We start from the raw sequence: 24,799 nt of genomic DNA on the forward strand, positions 1-24,799 counted from the left end.
AAATAGATTTTTGGATGGTGAGAAGCAAAGAAATTAAAACAACAGCTTTCTTCTACCCCATACTTCTTCACTGGCTCAACATCATTTCCTGACTCCTCTACTTTGCCCTCCTCAAGCAGTACAGAGTAATGGTGGGTTGCAGTCCATTCATAACAGTTCCTCTCTGCTGTTACCTACTCCTCACACTTTTCTCCTGCATGGGTCTGCTGCTGTGATGGCAGTCCTTCCCTGGGAATACCTGTTCTACTATGGTCTCCTGCGTGGACTGTGGAAGAATGTCTCCTCTGGTGCCTGGAGCACCTCCTCTCCCTCCTTCTCTGACCTTGGTGTTCACAGAATTGTTTATCACACTTTTTTCACCTCAGTACTCACTCTGCCTGTGCAGCCTTTTCCTTTTTCTCACATACACTTTCACAGAGGCACTGCCAGCTTGGCTGATGGAGCCGGCTGGGATCAGTTGTATCCAGCACAGGGCAGCCCCAGCTTCTCCTTACATTTGCCACCCCAGCAGCCCCCCCACTACAGACAACTTGGTACCCACATCCAATACAAAAAAATAAGATTTCAGTGACTAAAATGTGATATGTATAAAACAGGTGTATAAATTTCAAAATTCTGGTCCAAACATGATTAATGGACATGTGATTTAAAAATTGCCTAAAAATGGCTAAGTACCATGAAAACACTTGTTGCTGTGAAAGTTCACTCATTGTTTCTGCAAAGCACAGCACTTATTCCTTAAATGGCTAGTCTCTTAATCGCAGACCTGCCCTTTATAGTCATGTTTTCTGTATGATACCAGTACAAACTGCCACTTAGTCACTGCAAGTGACTAAGGATATATTTAAGTTTTATGTCAAACCAACTCAAAACCTTCTTTTAAAATTTACCTCATCATGTATTTTTTCTATAACACCAAGTCTGAACTCCAACTTTCCTTATCCCGGGCCACAAAACTGCCTGTTCATCTTCTCTGCATGACAATAAATAATTCTGCTCTGCTTTTTATAAAGTGGGCTGACCTAACAGAAAAGTCCCACAAACCTAGCAGTGAAAAGGAAGAAAAGTTGGGTTTATCTTTCTGACCTTCCCAGCTACTTCTGCAGCTTCCTGCTGCCAGCCAGCTGGCAGTGCTTGCATCTGCTGTCCTCAGACCTCTGTCTTTACTCCCTGCTATTGATATACAGAAGAAGAGCAACTACACTACCAAGACAATGACTGTATATTTATAGTCATTCCTCTGAGAGGAGGAATCTCTTGGCTCCCTGAAATGCCAAAGCAAGATGGAGCTTGAGTAGAGAGAAAGGCCGAAAGTGATTGGTGTGCTGAGAAGAAATTTCACATGTACACTGTGAAACTCTTCACTCAATGTGTAGGTAGTGGCGTCTGTCTTTAATAATTAGAGCATTCACATCAGTACTGGGAATTTCAAGTTCAGTGAACACTCCATCTTGAAGTGACAAATTCACTTTGTCCATTCTCCTCAGAAGTGCTAGAATGTCTGTGTTATATGTTAAACTGCTTTGTAAGGAAAGGTGAGGGTACTGTTTGTTGCACTTGCTGAGCTTCAATGCTATTTGGCAGATTTCCTGGGCCAAGAGGAACATACAAGAGTACTGTGTAACCTTATGTAGCGTTTGGCTTGAAGTGCTGTGTCCTCTCCTCCCTCTTAAGCTCTCATTGGATAAACAAATCCCAAGAGCCAAGATCATGAAAGACATAAACATTATTTTTGCCCTGAAAGGGACCTTAGTGCTAACTGAAGTCTTAAGCCATCCCTTAACTGATCAAACGTGAGACTGGTGGCAGCTTTGTTCAAATTTCTGCTCATCCATGGTTGAGGAAAAGAGTTGTTGAGAACGCATGGCAAGGATGAATAGGGAACACCCAACTGAGATGCAACATGGGAATTTGGAGCAGAAATGAGTGCCATGTTTGTCCTTCCCCTGGTGATCTCCCCCAGTTTCTATGGCTTTTCAGAACCTTCCCCAATTTCCATAAACTTTCAGACAACAGAAAGCAGCTTTCCAAGGTTATAAGCCAGTTTTCTCAGCATCCTCAGATGCCACCCATCAGGTATTGAATTATATGAGTTGATACAAGGCTTTGTATGCTTGGCCCAGTGGTCTGTGTTCTTTGGTCCAGAATGGAAACCAGGCACCCATGGTTAAATTAGTGTCCAACTTTTAGCCACACAAAGCCAGTTTGGGGTTCTCACCTTTTGACAATTTTATTCCAAGTCTTATAGTCACAGCTTCAGCAGAAGGGGAAGATAGACTGGTCCATATTTTCAGTTTCAAAGCAGGGAAGTTACTGAACAGCTGAGAATCCCAATTATAAGGAACAAAGTCTCTATAGTGCATGCAAACTCTTAAGGAGACTCCTTAAGGTCATTAAGGAGATAAAGTCAATAACTACCTACTTTTTTCTACGGATTATGTTCTAAATATGTGATGCTACAGTCCATTCATAATGAGTGCTTGGCAGCAGCAACTCTTGCTGTGTATACAGATTGAATCTGGTGATTAGAAACTTGGATGACAGTACACTTTCCTTGCTTAGTAAAATATAATTGTTTTGGGTTACAGATCTCTGCCTTTAGGGAAGAAAATCCTTGTCTTTTGGCAATAAATATCTAAAAGTGAAGTGTTTGTTCTTCATGCTCATTACTGTACAATTTGTCTATGTATTTTGTATAGTAATTCTAAGGCACTTTCATCAATGTGCTGTATAGTTAGTTACTATTGATCTTCAAACAGAACCATCTTCTTCCTCAATTCATACGAGTAAAAGAGGAATAGAACAATCTCTGCTTCTTATTTTTGACTGCTGAAGAGAAGCAATGTTTTATTTATGAAAACTATCTATGTAGAAGGCACCACATTATACTCATAAGAAGGACACTGTGCTCATGCAGTCATGTACATTTTAGGACCTACACCCATTTTTCATTGTACCTGCTGCCTAAAGCAATCATTGACTTTGAGAAAATCTCAATTTGATTATCTCAGATTTTTATCCATGTTTGCTGCACCTTTGTAGAGGCCACTGACTGCAGCAACAGTATTATTAAAGAGTTCGGAATCACCTCTGCACGAAATACTGTTTTTTCGTACATCACAACATATTGACCAGAACAAAGTCTTGGATCTGATTCTTACACATAATGTAAGATTATGGTCATGCCTTCTCTCCCATATTGTCTGTCTGTAGCTGGTGTATCAATTATTAATTATTTATACTAAGTAGGAAAAAAAAAAGATTTTCAATAAAAAATATTCAGTACAGTATATGCCATGTGTGTATTCTGTCAGTTTATCTTAAACATTATTGCTACATATCAAGCAGATTTAGAAATACTTGGAAATAGTTTTATAATTCTTTAGTGAAAACAGGGGGAGGTGATGGCTTAGATTAATTTAGCTGACAAAAATGAACATACTGTATGTACATCACAGGTCAAGATTTCCCAGCTAGACTGAATGTAAAAAAAAATTAACTACATCAGCATGGTGTCAGCCCATCTAATTTATTCTCTTGAGAGGCATGGCAGTAAAGCCAGATATAATGCCATACTAACATGGCTAAAGTGCTTTTGACCTTCCAGAGCTACTGCTTTGCACATATTTCATAGGGACTATAACACTACTTCATTATACTACCTAGACATGTGCTCCTTCCTCATTTTACAGGCTTCTAAAGTCCTTGGGTACCTTTCCTCCCTTGTGGATTTCATGGAAAGGTTGGTTGCCTCAAAGTTAAGGATTTTGCTGAGGCTGCCAAGTAGAATACTTAAATGTACTTGCTGATATGCTACTAGTTAGTACAGAAATAACTTGTTACATGGCACCTTTTGCAAGTACGTATCCGTGCATGAACCTTATTCCTCAACAAGTGCAAGGTCATTTAAATTAGCTTAACTGTAATGATGAAGCCTTTTGCTGAGGCCTGACCTTCCATAACTTAGTTCCATGTCTGAGCCCAAATTTTGCTTGTCTACGTCTAAGAGGTTCTTTTAGAAAGTTATGTATAATCTGTGGGATTAGTGATGTCCCCAGCTAAACAAAGTGAAAATCATATCTTAATTTATCTTACAATAATATAATCTATCCAATCAGTGTTTCAGGATAAAGGAGATGAAGCAGATAATTTTCCTCCCCTGAAAATTTTTGGAGCTGCTTGAGATGCACAATTTAAGGGCTAGTCCTATGCAGTGAGAATATCTGAGAGCTTGTGGTCAAATGATCATATCTTATCTGTTATGGTAGGCTATTAGGTGAGAATTTAAATTATCTAGGGTTTCTGGAGCCAAAATCAGTGCTTTGCATTATGCCCAAAATAAATTTGAAAAATCCTGATGCAGCTGTTGAGATTGATCTGTACGGTAATACAGCTGTTACTCCTAGCTAGGGAAGTTGCTGTACTTCTCAGCAAGTCTAACTTTGCAGGGGTCTTTGAATGTATTCAAGTATACTACTCCGAATGTGCTAAAGGAGTTTCTATTCTGTAAGAGTTAGCAAGGCCCAGGGGATTGAAATCTCAATTTCCACATAAATTGCTCTGCTACAGATACTATGAAAAAAGGAACTTTTAAGCAGCTTTAATGCTGACACCACAGAGGAACATTATGCATTACAATGTGTCTATTCTTCTGTGATTCTGCAATATGTCTTTGAGCTTTCTATAAGTTGTAAATGTACTTAAAGTCTAAATCTACTATATTAGATTATTATAATATTTCTATAAGATGTTACAAAGGAAATAGTATCTTAATAGTGATTTGTGATGGTGTTGTGTTTTTTTTCTTTTTGCTTGGAACTCAGAAAATGCCGTGACTGGGAAGAGTTTAGATAAAAAAAAAAATACATAATTTAAAAGTTTGTGGATGTTTCAATCAGTCACAGCAATAAATAACTAAAGCAATGACTACTGAGTGTTTCACTTAGCAGAACTCAATGTGCTGTGTGTTAGAACAGTTACTGCGAAGTTGTGCTTCTTCATGTTTCTGAACAGCATGGCAGTGATAGCTTCATGGATCTGTTAGGTTCTTTAAAGCTGTCTTTGCCAGCAAACTGTCTTAATCTCAGTAGGTTTCAGATAAGTAGCAGCTCTCTGGGTCTCACTCATTACATGACTTGGATCTGTTTTACTTCCCTTCAGTCACCCTAAAATTCAGTTCTGAATTGCAAAAATCTCATTTGACATAAGATGTCACAAAGGTGTTCTGCAGTACTTAAATGAACCAAATTTCATTGTCCAAATACACTACTCAAGGCATACCTATTTTTTAAATACTACATTTTCTTGACAGTGCTTGAGATTATTTCCTGTTATTGTTTCCGAGGATCTGTACTTCCTGGTTGCCTGCATGGAGTCTCAGTGTATGATTAGCACCTATCTCAAAAGGAATAAAAGTAGCCTACCTTCTTCATTTACTTTCTTCTGGGATTTTTGAGGGGAGCTGAAATTGACCAGGTAGTATTATTAAAGCACATAGTAAGTTTGAAAATGATAAGCCTGCAATGAAATTGATGCATTTCACAAGTAATTTAGCATACAACTGTGCTCAAATTCTCACTGCATTGTCATCTGTTTCCATGACCCATTACATACTTTTGATCCCATGCATTTTGCTGTTGACCAAGCTTCCAGGTCAGGTTACTGGAGCAGTTTCATTCTTGAATAAGAACAATTTAGGCTGGAAGAGACCTTGTGAGCTCTTTAGCCCAAACTCTTCCTGAAAGAGTGTTAGCCATGGGGTCAGACCAAGGAGCTCAGGGCTTTGTCTTGTTAGGTCTGGAGAGCCTCCAAGGACAGCATTGTTCTCATTCCTGATGGTACATTTAAACTGTAATGTGAATATTACATTCCGTTAGTAGTAGTGACTGTGATTCCTTGTGTCCCAAGAAGAGAAAGACACATTGAGTTTTTAGCCTTAATGTGTACTCTTTTATTTTCACCTGAGTCTGAAAACATGTAAGTACTTCAGATTTTAATAGGAATATTAACAGACTGCATAAAATAAGCCTAGTAGAGATGAAAATCAAAAGCTGTAATAATATTTGTAATATTAGTATATTCTGGAGGCATTCACGTTACAGAGTGATAAGGAAATAAATGTGAATATAATTTCTTTTACACCAAACTATACTCTTATTGTTTCAGAGTGAAAGTCCTTTTTTGATACCTTTATCACATAGATGGCAAAGCTCTCCAATTTTCCATTACTTAGTTTTATTTTGTGCTGTATTTTGTGTTACAGTGTTAAAATTAAGATGGCTTGTAAACAGTGCCTGCAAACATGGGTATTTCTCTGTAAGACTGTATGTGTCTGTTTATATGAGTTATACATACACAACTAGATACAGTATATATGCAATACAGTACACTAATACAGTTCACTATGGATTTTTTTCCCCATATTGAACTGTATTAGTTCTAATGACAGACGCTTTGCTTCTTAGAAATTTCAGTCTTACGGTTACATTTTTTTTAGTTACCTTTTAGTTTTAAAAGTTTTTCGTTAATTTTAGTAAAGGGATTGTTGGTACGAAAACCCATGTTCTTAAAATCATTTTAAAATGTCATAAATATTGAATTGATATTTGCATCCTGCTCATCTACAGTGTGACCTACTCTAGCAATATTGACAACTGTGACATTTTGCTCATGATGTTTTCTATGTGCCATAATGTTTCCAATTGAGACAAGAATTAAGAGATTTTACTTGTACTGTCTGCAGATTTATCTTGTTCTCTATCCCTTTCTGTTTGTTATATATGAACTGAATCTTAATTCTCAATTGTGGTATCTTTAGGTCCAGCTATTTTTTAGTCGTTTTGTAGTGCAATAAGTATGATTTCTGCCCTTTCTGGAGGAGGTCCCAGCTTTCTGCTGAGCTGGCAGTGCAGGTGCTCAGCCTGGCCATGGCCTGAGCTGGGTTTTGCTGGTTCAAGCTCTGTACCAGAGCCCAGTGGATGCTGAAGCCCTGCTTTGGCTCTAGCTGTGGGCATCCATCTCACCACCACCAGCAGCCACGGCCTGGTGAACAGCAGCCCTTGGTGTACCTGGGGCTGGGGATAGGAGCAAGGTGTCGGGCTTTTTTTCCTTTTTTTCTACTGAAAAGTAGGTGTTCAGATCACTAAGATCAGATGCTTGCCCTGATGGTCTCTCTGTCTAGGCAGTACAAAAAGCCAAGAAGGAGTTGCCTGAGGTAGATTGCTTCTCCTGATGCTCCGGTCTGGAGTTCAGATAGCTAAATAACCAGGCAGTGTATGCTGCCAGTTTGTATTTAATCTATGTGTTTTGTTCATTCACGTTAAAATTAAATGTATATATATAGTCTTCAAACACCATGCCTGATTATCTCAGATCTGAAGTTGATATTTAACAGAACAAATAATGTCTTAAATGTTTCAGACCAAGCAATTAATCTGTATTAATATTAATTATGGTGTTTCCTGTTGTCTAATATTATCCCGTAAAGTTCTTTTCACTTTTCCACCCTTAATGGATATCAAATTTGTCTAAAATAGAAATAGTTTGCAACCATGCAAATTTTCTGCAGTCAGCAGCAATTTAACTTCACTCAATGTAAGGAAGGTGAAATAATTCCCTGAAATAAATCTATTAACAAATCCCTGAAATAAATCTATTACTAACACAACAAAATACAACAGAAATAGAAAATCTAAATCTCTGGTATTAGTCACTAAGCTATACTAAATCTTCCTTAAGATGACATCAACAAAATCAGGCTCAGCAGCCTTATCAGTGCTAGTTTTTCTTGCAGCAAACATAGAAAATGTTTGTTACAGTTTATTTACTCAAAATGGGGTGGATGAGGCAATACAAAAATGATGTTGAAAACACATTGTGCCGTTCACAAAATTAATGTCCCTGTGACACAATGAGCATTAGTTCTTCGCTGTCAGCTACTAATTTTAAGATGAAATGTGTTTTAGATTTGTTAGATAGTGGTTTTAGAATATGATGATTGGTGTATATGGTATCAAAAGTTAATTTGTTGGATTGGAGATGGAAGACTTTCTGCTGGAAAATGTCTTCCAAGGAGACTAAAGCATTTATTTTGCAATGTGGTTTTGTACTTACATGTGTATTTAGTAAATGTATTTATTACAGCAACTATTTAAAAAGCAGTGGGAATAAAATTATAGCTGGTAGAAATTATAGGTGCTTTAACATCAGATCATACTGTTTCAAAATCTATCTTCAGCATCTTCCTATAATTGGTAAAATATCTGAATTTTCCACCTAGTACTCATCCCAGCTTGTTCTTGCTTTAATTATTTAATGCTATAAAATATAAATTTCCCTATACCAGTTTGTCTTCACATTGCTTTTGATCTCAGATAACTCAGCTGATGTATCTTTTTTCTCTCTATTACTTTCTTGTTCTTTTGTTATTTTTTTCCCTTCTGCAAAAAGCTAAGAATGAACACTGATAATTCTTGATCATGGTCAAGAAGGAGAAGATATTTGAATATGTTTCCTATCTCTGTCCAGAATAAGATCTTGAAAGCTGGAATAACTACCAATGTTAAGTACTGTATTCTAATGTCCTTTCACAACTTCTGTTGATGATTTATAATTGTTTACAGTTTGTTGTGGTTTAACCCCAGTAGGAAGCTAAGCACCACACAGCCACTCATTTACTTCTTCATCCCCAGCTGGATGAGGGGAAGAGAATCAGAAGGGCAAAACTTGCGAAACTTGTAAGTTGAGATAAAGACAGGTGGATAAGAAAGAAAAAAAAAAGGGGGGTATTGGGTTGGAATCCACAACTGAGTGAAAAAAAAAGGAAAAAAAAAAAAAAAAAGCAAAGCACAGTTGTTCTTGACTGTAGAATCATAGAATTTCCTGAGTTGGAAGGGGCCCACACGGATCATCATCATGTCTCCACACAGGACCACCCAAAAATCAAACTGAGCACATTGTCCAAATGCTTTTTGAATTCCAGAAGGCTCAGTGCTGTGACCCACTCACTGGGGAGCCTGTTCCAGGGCACAGCCACCCTCTTGGTGAAGAGCTGTTTCTTTACATCTTTTTCAACATCATATGTAAATTAGTATAGTGTGCTAGTTTACCATCCCATTCAGTTTTCAGGTGTGCCCTCAGCAGCCAATTGTTTCTTCGCATGCATTTGTTTTTCTTTTCCTAGTAGTACGTTTTTGGCTTTATTTATGTACAAGATTTTGTTTTTCTTCCTCTTCTCTGCACTAAAACACAGCCATTTACTATAAATCAATAACCTAAATTTTTGATCTCTTGAAACAGCAAAAACCTAAATTTTTGATCTCCTGAAACAGCACTCAAATCTCGTTACCATCTCATAAAAAAAAAAAAAAAGAACTGAACAGGTCTATAAGTTAGCATCTTCCTCAGTTTGTAGCCCCAAAAATCAAATATTTTTAGTATATAAATTTTGGGGTGTATTTGTATATTCTTTTATATGTCTTCTTACATGTCTAATATGAAGAAAACAAACCAGGATATATGCTATTGTTTCAAAAATGAAAATATTTTTACTCTCAGAAATGTAACACACAGCCACAACATCTGAGTACAAAAGGTTATGAAAATGCCAAGGTTAGTTACCAGGACAGAGAATCTGGAGATGATCACAGGATTTTTTTCTAAAAATGTTCTTTACTGTCTAAGAAATTGAACCTTTGCAAATTTATGTTCATGCTGTATAAAGGAACTAAAAAAGCATCTTAAAGTAATGAAGCCAAAAAGTCGAATGGTTTTAAGTGAAATAGAAACTTGCATAGACTACAAAACTTGGATTTTCAGGTCATGAGCACATCAGTCATAAGTTATAGTCAAAATGCAAAAATACACAGAAAAGCATTAAGGCAGTTAGTACTAGGATGTGGGCTTGGGAAATGCTTCTGCTTGACAGAGATTGCATGTAAGTCAGTGGTGTTTATTGTATGGTCCATTATGTTCACAATGTCAGCTTGCAGCCCTATTCTGTTGAAAGGCAGATGGTCTTGAAAAGCTCAAGTTCTGCAGCTAGGACAGTTTTCAAAGAAGTACTTAGAAGATCACAGTCACTTCAGCTTTACTATCCTGAAATGCTTACAGGATCTAGTCTAGTATCTGATTTTTCAGTTGAGTACACTGCAGTTCGTAAAAAATCAATTGGATATTGGGGGAATGTGTTTCTGGGATAAGGAATGCAAAAATTATTTATTTATTTATTTTTAATCAGAGGGCTGAGACTAAATACCCAGTGATCAGAAGATGGAAAGATTCTAATTTGGTTGAGAAGTTGGTGGGAAAATCCTTGAAGACAGAAAAGGGTATTTTCTTACTTGGGTTTACAGCTGAAAACATGAAAGTGTAGATGGAAGATGTGATAATCTCTTCATTAGGATGTAGATAAGGAATGCTGCAAGCAAGGTGCAAGAAACATGAAAGGGAGAGGCATCTCCAGTTAGCAAAGTGTGTTGAAGATACAAAAGGCATTGGAATAAGGTTGTTGAGTTTTCTTTATTAAGATATCAGACAATCTTTGATCCTTGATGAATGTGAAGGAGCAGGAGGAGAAGGGCTGTCTCCCTTTTGTAGTGTTACTGTTACTGCTCCATACTCTTGTGTTGTGACATCTATGCCATTTCCTTGCCATCTGCAGCACACTGACACCTTGGGGAGTCCCTAGGTTACCATTAGTATCAAAAATCACCCAAATGTGGCATGTATGGGGTAATTTTCCCTTTTTGTGTGTGAGTGGAGGCATTGTAGTACAATCTGTAAAGCAGAGCTCCAAGAGCTTCATCCCAGTGTGCCTGAACACACCTGGCACAATCATAGCTAAGAAGCAGAACTTGCAGGCAATGTTGTAAGTCAAATATTAGTTCTGTGGTATTGTAGCCTGTCTCTCACACCAACTTTCGCAGAATATTTGGATGTTTATACTACAGCAAGAAGATTTTTACTAAAGTTTTCATACTTCCAACAAGAATTGAAAAGAAGGCAGGTTTCAAATTAAATGACAGTCAACATTGAAAGAGGACGACAGACTGTGTAAGTTATGAATGATTACTAACCTTTCTGTGTCTACAAAGTGACATTTCACAAATTTAGTACATATTGCTCTTGGAAATAGCTGCATGATAATGTCTATTCGGAATGGAAGGGATTCCTCTAGTGAAGCTAAGGGATTAATGCCAGGGACATATTTGGCCTAATTTGTTCAGACAATGTTAGCATATAGGTGCTGAACTCGAGAGAAATTTTAGCATGTGAATATAAATTATGTTTTATAAAAACTATCAAATATATTTTCTATGAGTGCACTTTAGCAGGAACATTTGAACTAGCTCCTACTATTTATGAATTGTTCTCTTTGTTAGAACTAATTCTTCAAAATAACTTTCTTTAATGTTTATTTAATTATCTTTCCTATGTGAGAAATACTCATTTTCACCTTTAATCCTGTTGTACTAGTAATCACTGTAATGATTATAGTCTGTATTCACAACAAATCTCACAAATTCCTTTCAGGATGGAAAACACAAAATGGACTTGTACTCCATGTGTAAAACATCAGCACTAGGAAGAATATAAAATCCATTTTGCCTATTAATAATGCTAAAGCTTTCCTAGTAAGGGCAGAATATGGAGATAGCAGTAGAAGGCATTTTTGTTCCTTCCATCAGATTTACTCTTTCTTGGCATACTCTAATCTTAATTACATCTCATGATACCTGTTTTTTAAAAAAAACCTTAAGCACAAAGTTAGAGTTCTGTAGCTTCCCTTGTATTTTTTTCCCACAGTGAAAAAATTCATTGGAGAGTAATAGGCATTTTTTATCGTTTTTGTCTGATAACCAGATTTTCATCAGTGGCACTTAATCACTGATTTTTACCTGTTATTTTATTTTATTTTATTTTATTTTATTTTATTTTATTTTATTTTATTTTATTTTATTTTTTATGTGAATTTGTCTGGATAAAGCACTTTAAAAAAAAATAAAAATTATGTACAGTCCAACTCAGCCCTTCAAAATATTTCTCCTTTTTCTATTAATAGACATTTCAAATGCAATTATTTCTCTGTAGAGTAGAAAGAGTCATTAAGAAAATGCAGTGATTATGTTGTTGGATTCCAAAGAATCTAAAACAACAGCAACAAAGTTGAAAGTAATGAGCTTGAACAACCCATGCCTCACATATTCCGAGCCTGAACATTGGTTCATGTATACTTCAGGAATTTTGATGCCTGTACTTGAGATACCCCTACAGACCACTTGCAGCCTAGCATTGTCTTGAGGTCAGCCTGAAAGGCGCTGTACAGTGTATCACAGTATTGGGGCAGACACGAAGGAAGATGACTGTGAAGTTTGTGCTGTGTACTCAAAGGTGTGGGAGAACTGAGACTGAGAAACAAAGCTTCGTTTAATGAAATATTATGTAAGGGCTCATCCTGATATTCCAAAAACCCCTATACACAACAAACACACACACAAAAAAAGAAAATGTGCAAAATGTGGAGCAAGCTGCACTGCATGCATAATGATGCTTACAGCTGAGAATAGGATCAGGCTTAATTTCCTAGAATTTTAGTTCTCTAAAAACTAAACAGCTAGTCCAACTCTCCCATTTGGTTTCATTGTGCACTCATTGCCACCTCTAGGTAATTCAAGATAAGTGCTGTCTGAGACAGATGATACAGGTCACCCGTTGACAATGGTTTTTCTCTTTATGCATTATAAAAGGAATATAGACACCTTAAACTATCTTCTTAATTTTTAATTAGTTAACATTAGTGGGGATGTATTAGACTGACTTCCCTAACAACGTAGTATCTGAATTCTGCTCTTTCCTTCTCTGTCCCATAGAAGTTTAGGAGTGGGTTGATAAATTATGTCAGCTCTAGTTTCAACAAAATTGTGTATATAGGAAAAAAATAATTATATAAGTTTTTCATTGTGCATAAACAACTTGTCTAGAATAATATAGTTATTTTCTTCAATTTATGTAGTTACTCTTGAGTTGTTTCTTTTCATTAATTCATTATGAATATTTTACTTGATTGTCTGAGAGTAGGTCTGCAAGCTTTTCCAAAAGACAAAAGACCATATAACAGAGAAACATTTCTTGGTGTTAATAAGTATGGCTAGTTCTAATTTGGCAGTTTGATCACAATTTTTCATTGTCTCATATTCAACCAAACAACTGTTGGTGCAGTATAATGGAATTAACCTAATGAATGCTTCTAAGAGTTGCAGATTTGATTGCCATTCTGTGGCCTCGTACTGGCATGTTCTCTTTCATTATTATTTCTAATAAATATATTAAGTTACATCTAGGATGAACTTTCAAATATGATATAGGAAAGGAAAATCTCTTCATATAATATACATGTTGAATATTTCTTCACAGTTTGGTAATTCTGAGTATGCAAATAGTTTAAAATAAAAGGAACAGTGCAATGATTCCTGTTTTCAAAACTATCTAAGGTTGTAACTGCAAGTTATAGGAATGAAAGGAAGATTAAAAGTATGTTTTTTTCCCAGTACATCTTGTCTTTTGAAACATAATTTTTCTAATCATTTATTAACACATTAAATTATGCACTGGGTCTTTTTTTCTCACAATCAAGTAATGGATTTTCACTACATTGCCATTGCATTCATTGAGCTGTTCAAGCAAAAATTAATTCAATGGCATTGTGGTAGTAGATCAATGTAGCATAAATAAAGGTAGATCAGGAGCAGAATAACGTAACAGAATCTATTCAATTTCAAGATGTTAATCATCTAAAGGAGCTATAACTTTTTTTCTTTTTGAATAGATTATGCTGTAATGGAAGCACATCTGAATATGGAAGTATTATGAAGGATGAACCTTTAACCCTTTATCTGTCTTTCAGAATCAGTCTATCAATGTGTCAACTTCAAATGAAAGGTTTCAACCATCTATCTCAAACAGCTTTCTAACAGGTTGATAATAGGCAAATCAAATGTACCTAGGTGATTTAGAAATCTGCTACTGGTATATTTCTGAACTAATATTGAAGTATCTTATTAGCAAAATATTATTTTTTTAAACTATTTGATGTCAGGTTTATTTTCCTTCAGTGAATATGTTACCCCTAAGGAGAGGATAGAAGATAGCAACAGTAAATGTCAGCAGTATGAATGAATGACCTTAGGTTATTTATGAAGCAAACTATTTTGAGTAATAAATTATTATTTGAGTAATAAACAGCTATTGAACAGAACTATTCTAGGATGCTGTTTTTTTTTTTTTGGTTGTTGTTGTTTTTTTAAGATCAGAAATGTCTGCCTTAAAGTTCCTAAGAACACCAAATCTAATGTCTGCTATGATTAATGCTTTCACAAATCTCATTATCAAAACCAAATTAGTAAATTTGAACTGAGAATTTTAACCCGTGAAATACAGATTTGGACCTACTCAGTACCATGATTATTATTAAAATGAGTTTCCAAAGATAACTGCTATTGTTTTTGTAAGAGCGTGTAGTGCAAAAAATAGTAGTGGTCTGTACACTTAAATACTACCCACTTCATTATAAGTCCTCCCTCTGATTTTGTATATTAAAAATTCAATAAGATTTCATAGGAGAACAGACTTTTTTTTTTTCTTTTTTCTTTTTCCTTAGGAAGCTAATACCATTTCTTATCAGCAGCTTTGAAAAGATTGGGAATATGAACATGATAAAGTGACAATGCTGCTGGTTATGAGAGCAAAAATTGGAATTGCTTGTTTACCAAAAATATTTAAATTCAGTAAATTCAGCAAATGAAGTAAAGTCATGGTATATTATTGTGTAGTACTACCATCCTTCCTGCCAGTGCTTTCCAAGTATTGCTTGTTAAAAGCAGATTAAGAATTGTCTTTCCTAATGCCAACTTACAGGGAAAAATGTCTGGTATTTTAAATCTTCTGTAGTAGAATACATAAACTAGACTTCTCTGTTCTTGAAGTTAGATTTTGGAAGTGTATTCACAAAACACCATTTTTTTGAGAGTTTTAAGTTCTTATATGTATTAAATTCAAGTAAGATACTACTGGCCAGAGAATCTGACACTGGAAATGAGCAAGAGTATCCAGAGCTGCTTTTTGCTGAATGCTTGCATGCGGTGGAGGATGAACATGTCAGAGAATTACCCTCTAATTTGTACCAGCACAGAGCATAGCATATTGCAAGTACCACTGCACCAAGATCTGCTCAAACACAGAAATGTACCGCAGCCTCTCTCAGAGTGATCATTTACCTGAGGATACCTGCCAAGTCCAGTTGCTTCGGTACTTTCTACTACTGCACAATAGCAGTGCTCTAAGGCTCCTGGGGCTGTGGCTGCAGACTTTTAAATATATCCTGGGATGTTACTTCATTCCTTTTGTTTTAAGAAGCTGAGTGTATATTGTGAAAAAAACTGTTAACTCAAACATGTACAATACTTGTAAATAGCTAACATTCATATTAACATGAATATTACTCTAAAATCTTTACTAAGCAAAAACATTTCCCATGATCTTAAAGACACTATTTGTAGCTGCGTGAACAGATGTACTGTGAACTCCTGTTTTTGATCTTTTGCTAAATACTCACACATAGACCACAAAAAGGTTAGTGCATCTCTGCTTCTTCCTTGCTATAGATTATTTTCTTTTTAAAAAAAAAAAAAACTGCCAGCAGTTGGGGTGCACAGTAATGAGAAAAGGCTATAGGAGCTTTTCATTCACTATTCACTATGAAGTAGCAGTTGCTCTTTTGAGTAGAGACTGAGGTACTTAAGTAAATACAGGTGTTTTGTGAAATGGAGAGCCAGAGGAATTGATTTAACTTCTGGCTTCAGGACTCATGTGCTCTGGCAGATGACTTTTTGCATTAAGCATTCTTCTTCTCTCCCACACAGTACACCTGACCCACACACCCTAAAAATCGGGATAGTGATCTTGCTAACACAAGGTTACATATCCCTAGAGATGTGTTGATTGTCAATTAGTACTTCATAAAGTACTTTGAGAGGTTCAGATGGAAGTTGGGTGGCACTAATTTGCAGGAAAACAAGCAGAAAAACTTACCGCCATCTTCCATAATGGATATCATCATAAAGGTTTCAAATAATTTTATGTCTAACATTGTTTACCAAAAGCCCTTGAATTCTAATTACAGTTTGAGAAAATAAATACTATAGTTAGATCGCTACCAAGACATATATCATTTTAATTCTGCATTTCTCTTATGGGAAACCTGTGCTATTCATCTTTCTAATAACTGTGTACAAAAAAAATCCTCTTGAACTTTGTTTCTCCACTTAATTATTCTGCTTGCAAGTTGACCCTCACAGCCTTCTTGCCTTGCCACAATTACAGACGTTATTGAAGTAACGTGTTACATTATAACCACTCTTTCTGGCATTTGCACCTATAATTAATTCCAGTGTGATACTCTTTCTTGATGAATATAATGAATGTGAATAAAACAATGTATGAAACAATGTATGTGAATAAAAACAGTTTATCTGGAATATACCATATGAATAGATAAACTGTTAGTTGCTTTGAGTTTAGAATTCAGAGCTTAGTTGTAACTGTTATGTTTTTTACACAGGTGATAGATGTGAAGCAAATATAGATGAATGTATTTCTGTTCCTTGCCTAAACAATGGAAGTTGCATCGATGACATCGGTTCCTATACATGTCACTGTAGGAGAGGTTTCATTGGAACAAACTGCGAGATAAATGTTAATGAATGCTTGCCAGATCCTTGTCTTCATGGAAGGTGGCTATTTTTATTTAATTATTATTATCTCCAAGATAATGTACTTAAATAGTAATATTTAAGATTTAATGACATAAGAAGGGTGATAAATACTTTTTAAATTATTTTCTTCCATAAAATAAGAGTACAATCACACTTAAAGATGACAGATGTTGCCTGTTAAAGCTAATGTAATACACTGTAAAATTGTCTTAGTCCCTCTTTCACTTGTGTTCATTATCATAAACTGGTTTTCAGTAAATGTGGATTAATTAGACTTTAATATACTTAAAAGCAAATCTTTATCTATTACATCCAACAGGTTGAAATCGGAAGGGGTCTTCTAATATGATTCTCATAATATGCACCAATAATAGGCACACCCCTTAGCACCAATAATAGGCACATTTGAAACTGTAACTAGGAAAACTAATGAAAAATTCCATGGATTTCAGAAGTTTGCATCAGACCGCTAATTCAAAATGTATAGAATGGTACTGTAAATGCTGAACCTATAATTAGATAGCTTCATCTGAATAATACTGTTTTGTATTTCAGATGTATAGATCTCATTGATGGATATCAATGCTCCTGTGAAGCAGGATGGACCAGCACAAGATGTGAGATAAATATTAATGTAAGTCATCAAATCTTACTTTAATTATAGGGGAAAGGGTAATATGCCACTTGAAACTCACTTTTATAATATAACTTCTGAATGTGTCAGTATATTGAAAATGCATGACAAATTCAGTTGTTTCAAATCCATTCTGAAAAGCTCATTATTGTTACTCAAATGAAACTGCATTTAAAAGAAAATTGAGAAAATGTCTAAAGAACTTTAAACTGTGAGTAATAAATCTGAAAAGCCACAGCAAACTAAGCCAGCATTCTCTGAAAATAATTTATACTTTCAGTTTGGTATGGTAATATAAAACTATCTTACATTGCTAAGCCCATGTGCTGTAGCTTAACTGTATAGTTAAATATTAAAGCCCAAGATGCAATTTTCTATACTGAAAGTTGGCATGACTTATGTTTAGGATTTCAAGTTCCATATAATTATAGAATTCCATGATATAAAAAAATGGCATATAAAATACATTACCTGTTTCCTCATGTTAAGGGAAAGAATGTATTTGAGTTATCATGAGGAAGGTAAGTGTATATTCATGTCTGTGCCACGAAGATTCCACTGGTCAGCAAACAAGTTTGTAGAAGATCTTTGCATCTGGTGTAACAATGAACAGCACTTAGAAAGTTGGCTGTAGTTTGGAGGAAGTATTACATTAATTCGGACTTTTTCAGGTTTTGTGCCAAACGGAGTTTAATCAGATTACGGTATCTGGACATTTTGAATGTATTTCTTCTTGCAGGAAAGTCTGTCTTGAGGACTGCCTCCCTTTTGGGCTATCTGACTTTTAAAATTGTGCTTCTGAATTGCTAAAAATATATCCGAAAATGTCATCTAAACATTTTTTTTTTTAGCTTATTTATCCATGTAGGGACCATTCATGTTAAATACAGCTAAAAAGTATCAGACAACTAAAATGCCCTATATTACATGAAGGAAGTGTGGTCTATAACTTTCCTGTTGAAAATGCATGGCAGTGTCACACCAGGAGTAAGTGTAGCTGGAATGCTATCTTCCAACTTCCATTATAGAACGAAAAAATAAGTAATTCAGTTCAGCAGAGTGTGCATTGTGATAATGATATTGCAGATCTATATGATTATCAGTTCTTGCCAATCCTAATACGGCATACTCTTGGGTAATATTTTCTCTGGCAACATCCATAATTTAAGCTTTCCTCCATTTTGAGAGAATAAGACATTAAATGACCTGTAGACAACTGCATAAAATCATATTCAAAAGATATCCACATTTCATACTGAGATGTTTGAAAATGTATAGATTAGAAATTCAGAGGAAGAAACAATATACATATACATTTGACAGATAAGTCTGTCAGAGTGATGGCTTCATTCTATTTGCATGCACTGTGCTTCCCAGATTAGACTGTGCTGCAGGTGTCATATTTTTAAAGGCTCTAATACTGCATTCATCCTGCTCAGACATATATCATGCCTATCCAAGTCTTACAGAGATCAACAAGGCTTTCTGACTCTGTAGGGGTGTACACATCTAGATAATGATGCTAGAATGGTGCTCTAAAATATTTTTTCTCTGGATTAACATCAGCCAGATTCTTTGTTTGAAAAAGAGCAATCAGGAATAAATATGTAAATTCTATTTTCTTCTCCTGATGTATATCTTTGTATTAAGGTATATGCAACTCTATTGAGTGTAGGTAGCAAGGTTTTACTTTTGGGGGGGCTGCAGATGTGGTGTCTGTGGCAGAAGCCAGGGGCTGCTGCCCTGTGAATGACGCAGATGGTTCTAGCCAGCTCCAGTGGATCCACCGCAGGACACATATGAGCCCATCAGCCAAGCTGGTGACACATCTGTAGAAATACAATTTAAAAGTGTAAAAGTAGCAGTGCAGCAGAGAGAGTGATGAAAAAAAAAAAAAAGAGAAATGATCCTGAGAACACCAAGATTATAGAAAGAGGAGGAGGTGCTCGAGGTGCTCCAGGTGCCAGAGTAGAGCAGCCTATGGAGAGGGTTACGGTGGAACAGTTATTTCCCTAAAGCCCATGGAGGGGACCACTCTGAAGCAGATACCCACACTGCAGTCCTGTGGAGGACCCCACATCACAGAAGGTGGACAAGCCCTGAGGGAAACATACCCCGCCTCGTTTCCTGCATGCTACTCGGTTGTTTTGTTTTTTTTTTCCTCACCATCTTACTCTAATTGGCAGCAAGTTAAATATTTTCTCCAAGCTGAGTTAGTTTTGCTTATGATAGTAATTGATAAGTGATCTCCTTGTCTTTATCTTCAACCCATGATGTTTTTCATGTTATTTTCTCTACCTGTCCCATTTAGGAATGGGAATGAGAGAGCGGATGAGTGGGCATCAGGCAGCCAGGTGCGATTAGCAAGTAAGCTGATTAAAACAGCCCATATGTTTGTGTTTTTATATATATTTCCTTAGAGATAATAGGGTATTTTTCCTCTTGGATTTTTTTTATCCTTTACATATGTTTGAAATATAGTTCACAAGGAAATGCACTTCAAGGCTTTCTCAGATTGTCTAACACCTCATGAAAAAAATAAACACTTTATAACTTACAACCTCTAACCTTTGCATATGAAATGTGTAGTATGGATGTAGGAACTTCCATTTCTATTATAGTTGTCGTTATTTTTTGTTGCACAGAATTCATGCAAGAAAGAGAAAAATCTACCAACAGAGGTAAACAGATGGCTAATACTAGACTATTATTGATACACATCCTTTCTAATTTATTTTGGCTGCTTTGTGGTAGTGACAGTCATTGGCAATTGTGTTTCTTCCATCCTTAGCTAATGCATGGTCATAATGCTGTCTCATGCTGTCAGAAAGGGTAAGAAAAAGTGTTTTGTGTCCTTACACAGTAGGATATGCAGTGTGTAGGTGCTCTTGCTTTTATCTGGTAAAAGGTTGTGATCAGACTATCTGGGAAAAGAAATGGATTATTCAGTTAGAACAGATGGGTGGGAGTGAGGACTACATCCTAGAATTGCTTTCTTTTGTCTGACTTTTCTAATCTTTTTTCTCTGTTTTCATAAAAGATAGAAAAAAATAGGGAAATCAGGAAAAACAACTGATTTTGTATACAGAGACACCACAGCTGATTTTCATGTGGAGACACAGAGCAGTATTCTGACAGTCCAAGCAGATAAGCAATTATTCACTAGGACTTGCCAGATTGCACAGAAGACATGAGACTTGACAGCTATTAATTATGTGTGATTTGGAGTTGGGAAGAACAGTAGGATTCAGCTTGCCTAACTTGAGGTGTCTTTGTGAAAGCTAGTTGTCTGTGTACTTACAGTCAACAGAAATGTGAATACTGAGTGAAATCTACAGAGCTGTTCAGCTGATTTTGAGAGATCTGCATTTCATTAGTGAGTCCATACTCCACTGGCTAATGACTGGTTCTTAACCATCTAACCATAGGTAGGCCAGAGAGGAGGATTGCCTCCTCAGATCTCTTTGTATGTGCGTAGCATGTACTTGTAGGACAACTGTTGCTGAACATAGGGAGAAGCCTCCACAAGCTGAATGTTACAGTGTGTGCATGTGTTGGACTTCATTACACTATTTAGTATTTTCTAGTTATTGCTAATTAGTATAAAAAAGGGTTGAGTAAGGTAAGTAGTTTCTTCAAAGGAGCTAACATAATGTAATAGATCTCTTCTCTTAATGTAAGAGAGGCTGAACTGGTGATTCTCTTAAATGGAGATGTAATAGAGGAATACAGAATAGAAACTAGAACAGTAAAGAGTAATGGAGAAGTAGAGAAATGGATGAGACCTACAAGAATATTGCAGAGTTGTTTTGCCTCCAAAGTAATAAAAACCCTCTGCTTCTATAGACTACAGAAGCCTTAGGACCTTCTCTGACAGGCAGATATCTGATCTCTTACATAAGGAAAGTCTGTTAGTTTATATCACAGTATACTCTTGCATCGAGGAAGTTCTAGGAACAGAAAGTATGTTAAAAAAATAGGACTGTTCAAATAGTAGATACATAGGCAGCTAGAAGCCTTGGATATAAATCATCAGTATGTGTAGAGACATTACTTCGGGAAGGATCTGAGACCTGTGGCCTGTGTTGAAAACCAGTAATGGAGAAAAGTGTAGGAAGGGTGCTACTAAATCTTTAAATTCAGGCTGAGCAGCAAACTGAAGTCTGGGACATGCTTCTAGCTTTTGTTAAAAGGCTGCCAGTTCCGCATGAGACCTGAGACAGATGGAGATTTGGCCCCAGTACAGGAGTAATATGATGGTGCAGACGGAAGAAACTCAAAGACATTTGAAAATGGAAAACCTTTTGAAATTGGAGGAACTTGGACAAGAATGGATTGCACCTTTATCATTATGGAATCAGGTTATTGAATGAAAATAAAAATTGTTATAGGGGAGTCTTGAAACTAGACACTTAGGAAATGCTGACAGGTATAAAAGAGAACTGTTGAAGAGTGACATTTTTTTTTAAATATGAATGGAACTAATGTGCAGTATGCTTCTGAAAAGACGAATATCTTACTCAAGACATGTTAATGACAGAGCTGCTGTCTATTAGTGACTGTGGCAGAGTTAGGTATATGAATGTAGTATGAGAGTGCATGCCAAATAAATACAGCAGAGGGACATTCGACTTCAGGAAAGGAGACTCTGTAGAAATGAGGCATGTAATTATCAGGTGATTTAAGAGGAGAAAACTAAATCCACAAGAAACCTACAAGCAGCCTAGGGGCTATTAACAAATAATGCGTTAAAAGCCCAGCTAAAATGTGTTTCACAATTCAAAAACACAAAGTGGTCTAAAACCCCTGAATGAATTAATGGGAAACTTAAGAAGGCTGCCACAGGGGTTTTAACTCGTATTTTAACAAACAGAAAGCTTGCCCAAATGAGGAAAACAGAGAAGTTCATAAGACATTAGTTTAAATGTTAGATGAAAGTTCAAAAACCTGAAAAATAAATTAAAATGTCCCTTGTTAAAGAATATTCTTGTAAAAAGCTCTTTACATTTATCAAAGCCAGGAAGCCAGGTTGGGAACTGGTGAGATTGCCTGAGGCAAAAGCTAAAGATAGGCACTCAAACAGCATAAGGTCATAGCACAAAGAAGCTCATTGAATTCTTTGGAATGGTCCTTACTACTGAAGATGCTAGGGAGGTTCCCACACCTGACACTTTCTAGCTGAATTTGAAGCAAGTACTCAGGAACTACCAAGCAGAATACATAAGCAAGGCATACGTGAGTCATCCTGAGCAAATGGCATTAACCCAAGATTTCCAAAGGAAGTCAGAAGTGAAATTGTTGACATGCTTGCCAAGGTGTGTAATGTATTATAACAAACAGAAACCCAGAAGATTTCCACTGTAATCCCATCTACTAAACTATGTGCTTTTTATGCTACTGTAAAAACTAATTACTGTGGGCAGTTTTATAAGATTTTACAAGAAAAATAGATTCCACAGAAGAAAACAAAAAGGTCTTACAGTAAGTTTGTAACTTGATGTGACTCTGATGGCATACTGAGCCAAGGCTGTGAACATTTGTTTGAGCTTTGAAATTATACTTAGTAACTTTTGATGATGATTTTGCTATTTTTTGAATTACATCTTTTTAATTATAATTAGTTAAATCATCGGTCCATTAATTGATAGATTATTAATATATTCTGCTAATGAGCAAAGACAAAAAAATAGAAGTAGAGAGCAGTATAAGTAAATACAAATTAAGAAGACTAAAATAAATTAGTGGAATAGAAAAAAGCCAGAAAGTTTGAACTGTGAATTGTGATTTTTGTATAAACAAAACAAAGATGACTTATGTTTGCCAACAACAAATTCAATTAACATTGCAAAAGGCTACTTCAGACTCAGAAGTTCTGGCAGTCTATAAAACTATCCCCAACTTTCCTATGGGATGTATAATTCAATTAGTTTATGTAAAGCTTACTAATAAATCATCCTATATATACCCAGCTGGAGAACTTATAGGGAAATAAGTTGTTTTCTCACAATTCCCTGTGGGTATCTGAATTTACATTCTGTCAAAGCAACTGCAATAACTGCAGGAAATCTAAGTGCCCTTGGATATCCTTAAAAAATCAAACCTTCTCAAGTTTAAGTACTGTGAGAATAAATTCCCTTTTAAAATACTGGGTTTAGCTGTACTATTTGGGTGGCAGCAGCAAAATAAAACTTCTTTCGGATATAGGCAAAAAGTAGGTTTATATGCTCAAGGGTAAGACCACATATTTGCACTGGAAATCACACAAACTACACTCCCATCTAATTTTACAGAAATGGTAATTTGTGGCTAGTTTTCTTGTTTTGAATTTGATGACTTCCATGTTAATTTTATCAGAGGGAATTGTTATTATGTGAACACATAAACACTTCTACATGTTCTTGTTTACAATATTATGCAATAATTGATAATCAAAAAGTTAGCATTTATCAATAAGTATTTGGTAGAATGGGGCTCGTATACATTGGTTAGTACAAGTTATTTATTCTGTCCAGAATTATCTTACTAAGGTAGCTTTTTTCACTGTGATTGCACTTTAAAAACTCAGAAGAAGGAGCAATTGTACGAAATACAACTTAAAAGCATTCTTTAAAATTTTATTATTTTTTTTTTTAGTTTTAAATTTTAAAAGGAATCATGAGTAGGAATCACATACTTGCAAGATTAATCAGGAGGAGCAAGCATAGTTTCAAGAGTGCGTATAAGCAGTAATCAAATCATCTCTATATAAACAAAAATTGACCAAAATTTGAGCTTCTTGCATATCAGACATTAAAAAGGCTATTATTCCTTTCCTAATCTCCAGACTCAGTTTCTTGCACTTGCTGTAGACGTGAATGAATAAATAATGTGCTTTAAAGCTGTGTAGTCAATGCATTGTTGTTTCTCTCCTCAGGAATGTGAATCTGTTCCCTGCATTAATGGAGGTTCTTGTCAAGATTTGGTTAATGCATTTGTTTGCATTTGCTTGAGTGGATACACTGGCAAGTTCTGTGAAGTTGATATTGATGTTTGCAGTGAATCTATGCTGAGCTCAGTTTTGTGTCACAATGGAGGTGTATGTGCTGATGGTCCTGGAAGAACTTTTCACTGCAGGTTAGTAAGAATACTGCCATTTAACTGCTGTAGTTAATAAACATCGATTGGCTAAGATTTCAGGGCAGTGTTGCTCTGTGCACTCTAAGAACACAATTGGATTTGATACCACTTAAGGGACTTGGCAGACTGAAAATGTTATAAAATAATCAGAGTTAATTATTGCAGTTTGCTGATGTGGCCACATATCACTTCAGACTTCTTGTAACTCAGAAAAACATCACTTTTTAATATTGAAGCTCTTAAGAATTTAGAAAATTAATGCAAATGCTTAGTCTGGTGC

General features: G+C 35.8%; 1 protein-coding gene across 1 annotated transcript in view; it reads left to right on the plus strand.

Annotated features, from left to right (window-relative positions):
• The window catches only part of EYS (eyes shut homolog), a 530,119-nt gene that overhangs the window by 58,565 nt on the left and 446,755 nt on the right, over positions 1-24,799 (plus strand). The window contains exons 7-9 of the mRNA XM_072035108.1: positions 16,616-16,787; positions 17,325-17,403; positions 24,317-24,516. Coding sequence (XP_071891209.1) covers positions 16,616-16,787; positions 17,325-17,403; positions 24,317-24,516 — 451 coding nt within the window. The remainder of the gene's footprint in view (positions 1-16,615; positions 16,788-17,324; positions 17,404-24,316; positions 24,517-24,799) is intronic.

The sequence above is a fragment of the Anas platyrhynchos genome, chromosome 3 (genome assembly GCF_047663525.1).
Source record: "Anas platyrhynchos isolate ZD024472 breed Pekin duck chromosome 3, IASCAAS_PekinDuck_T2T, whole genome shotgun sequence".
Lineage (NCBI taxonomy): Eukaryota > Metazoa > Chordata > Aves > Anseriformes > Anatidae > Anas > Anas platyrhynchos.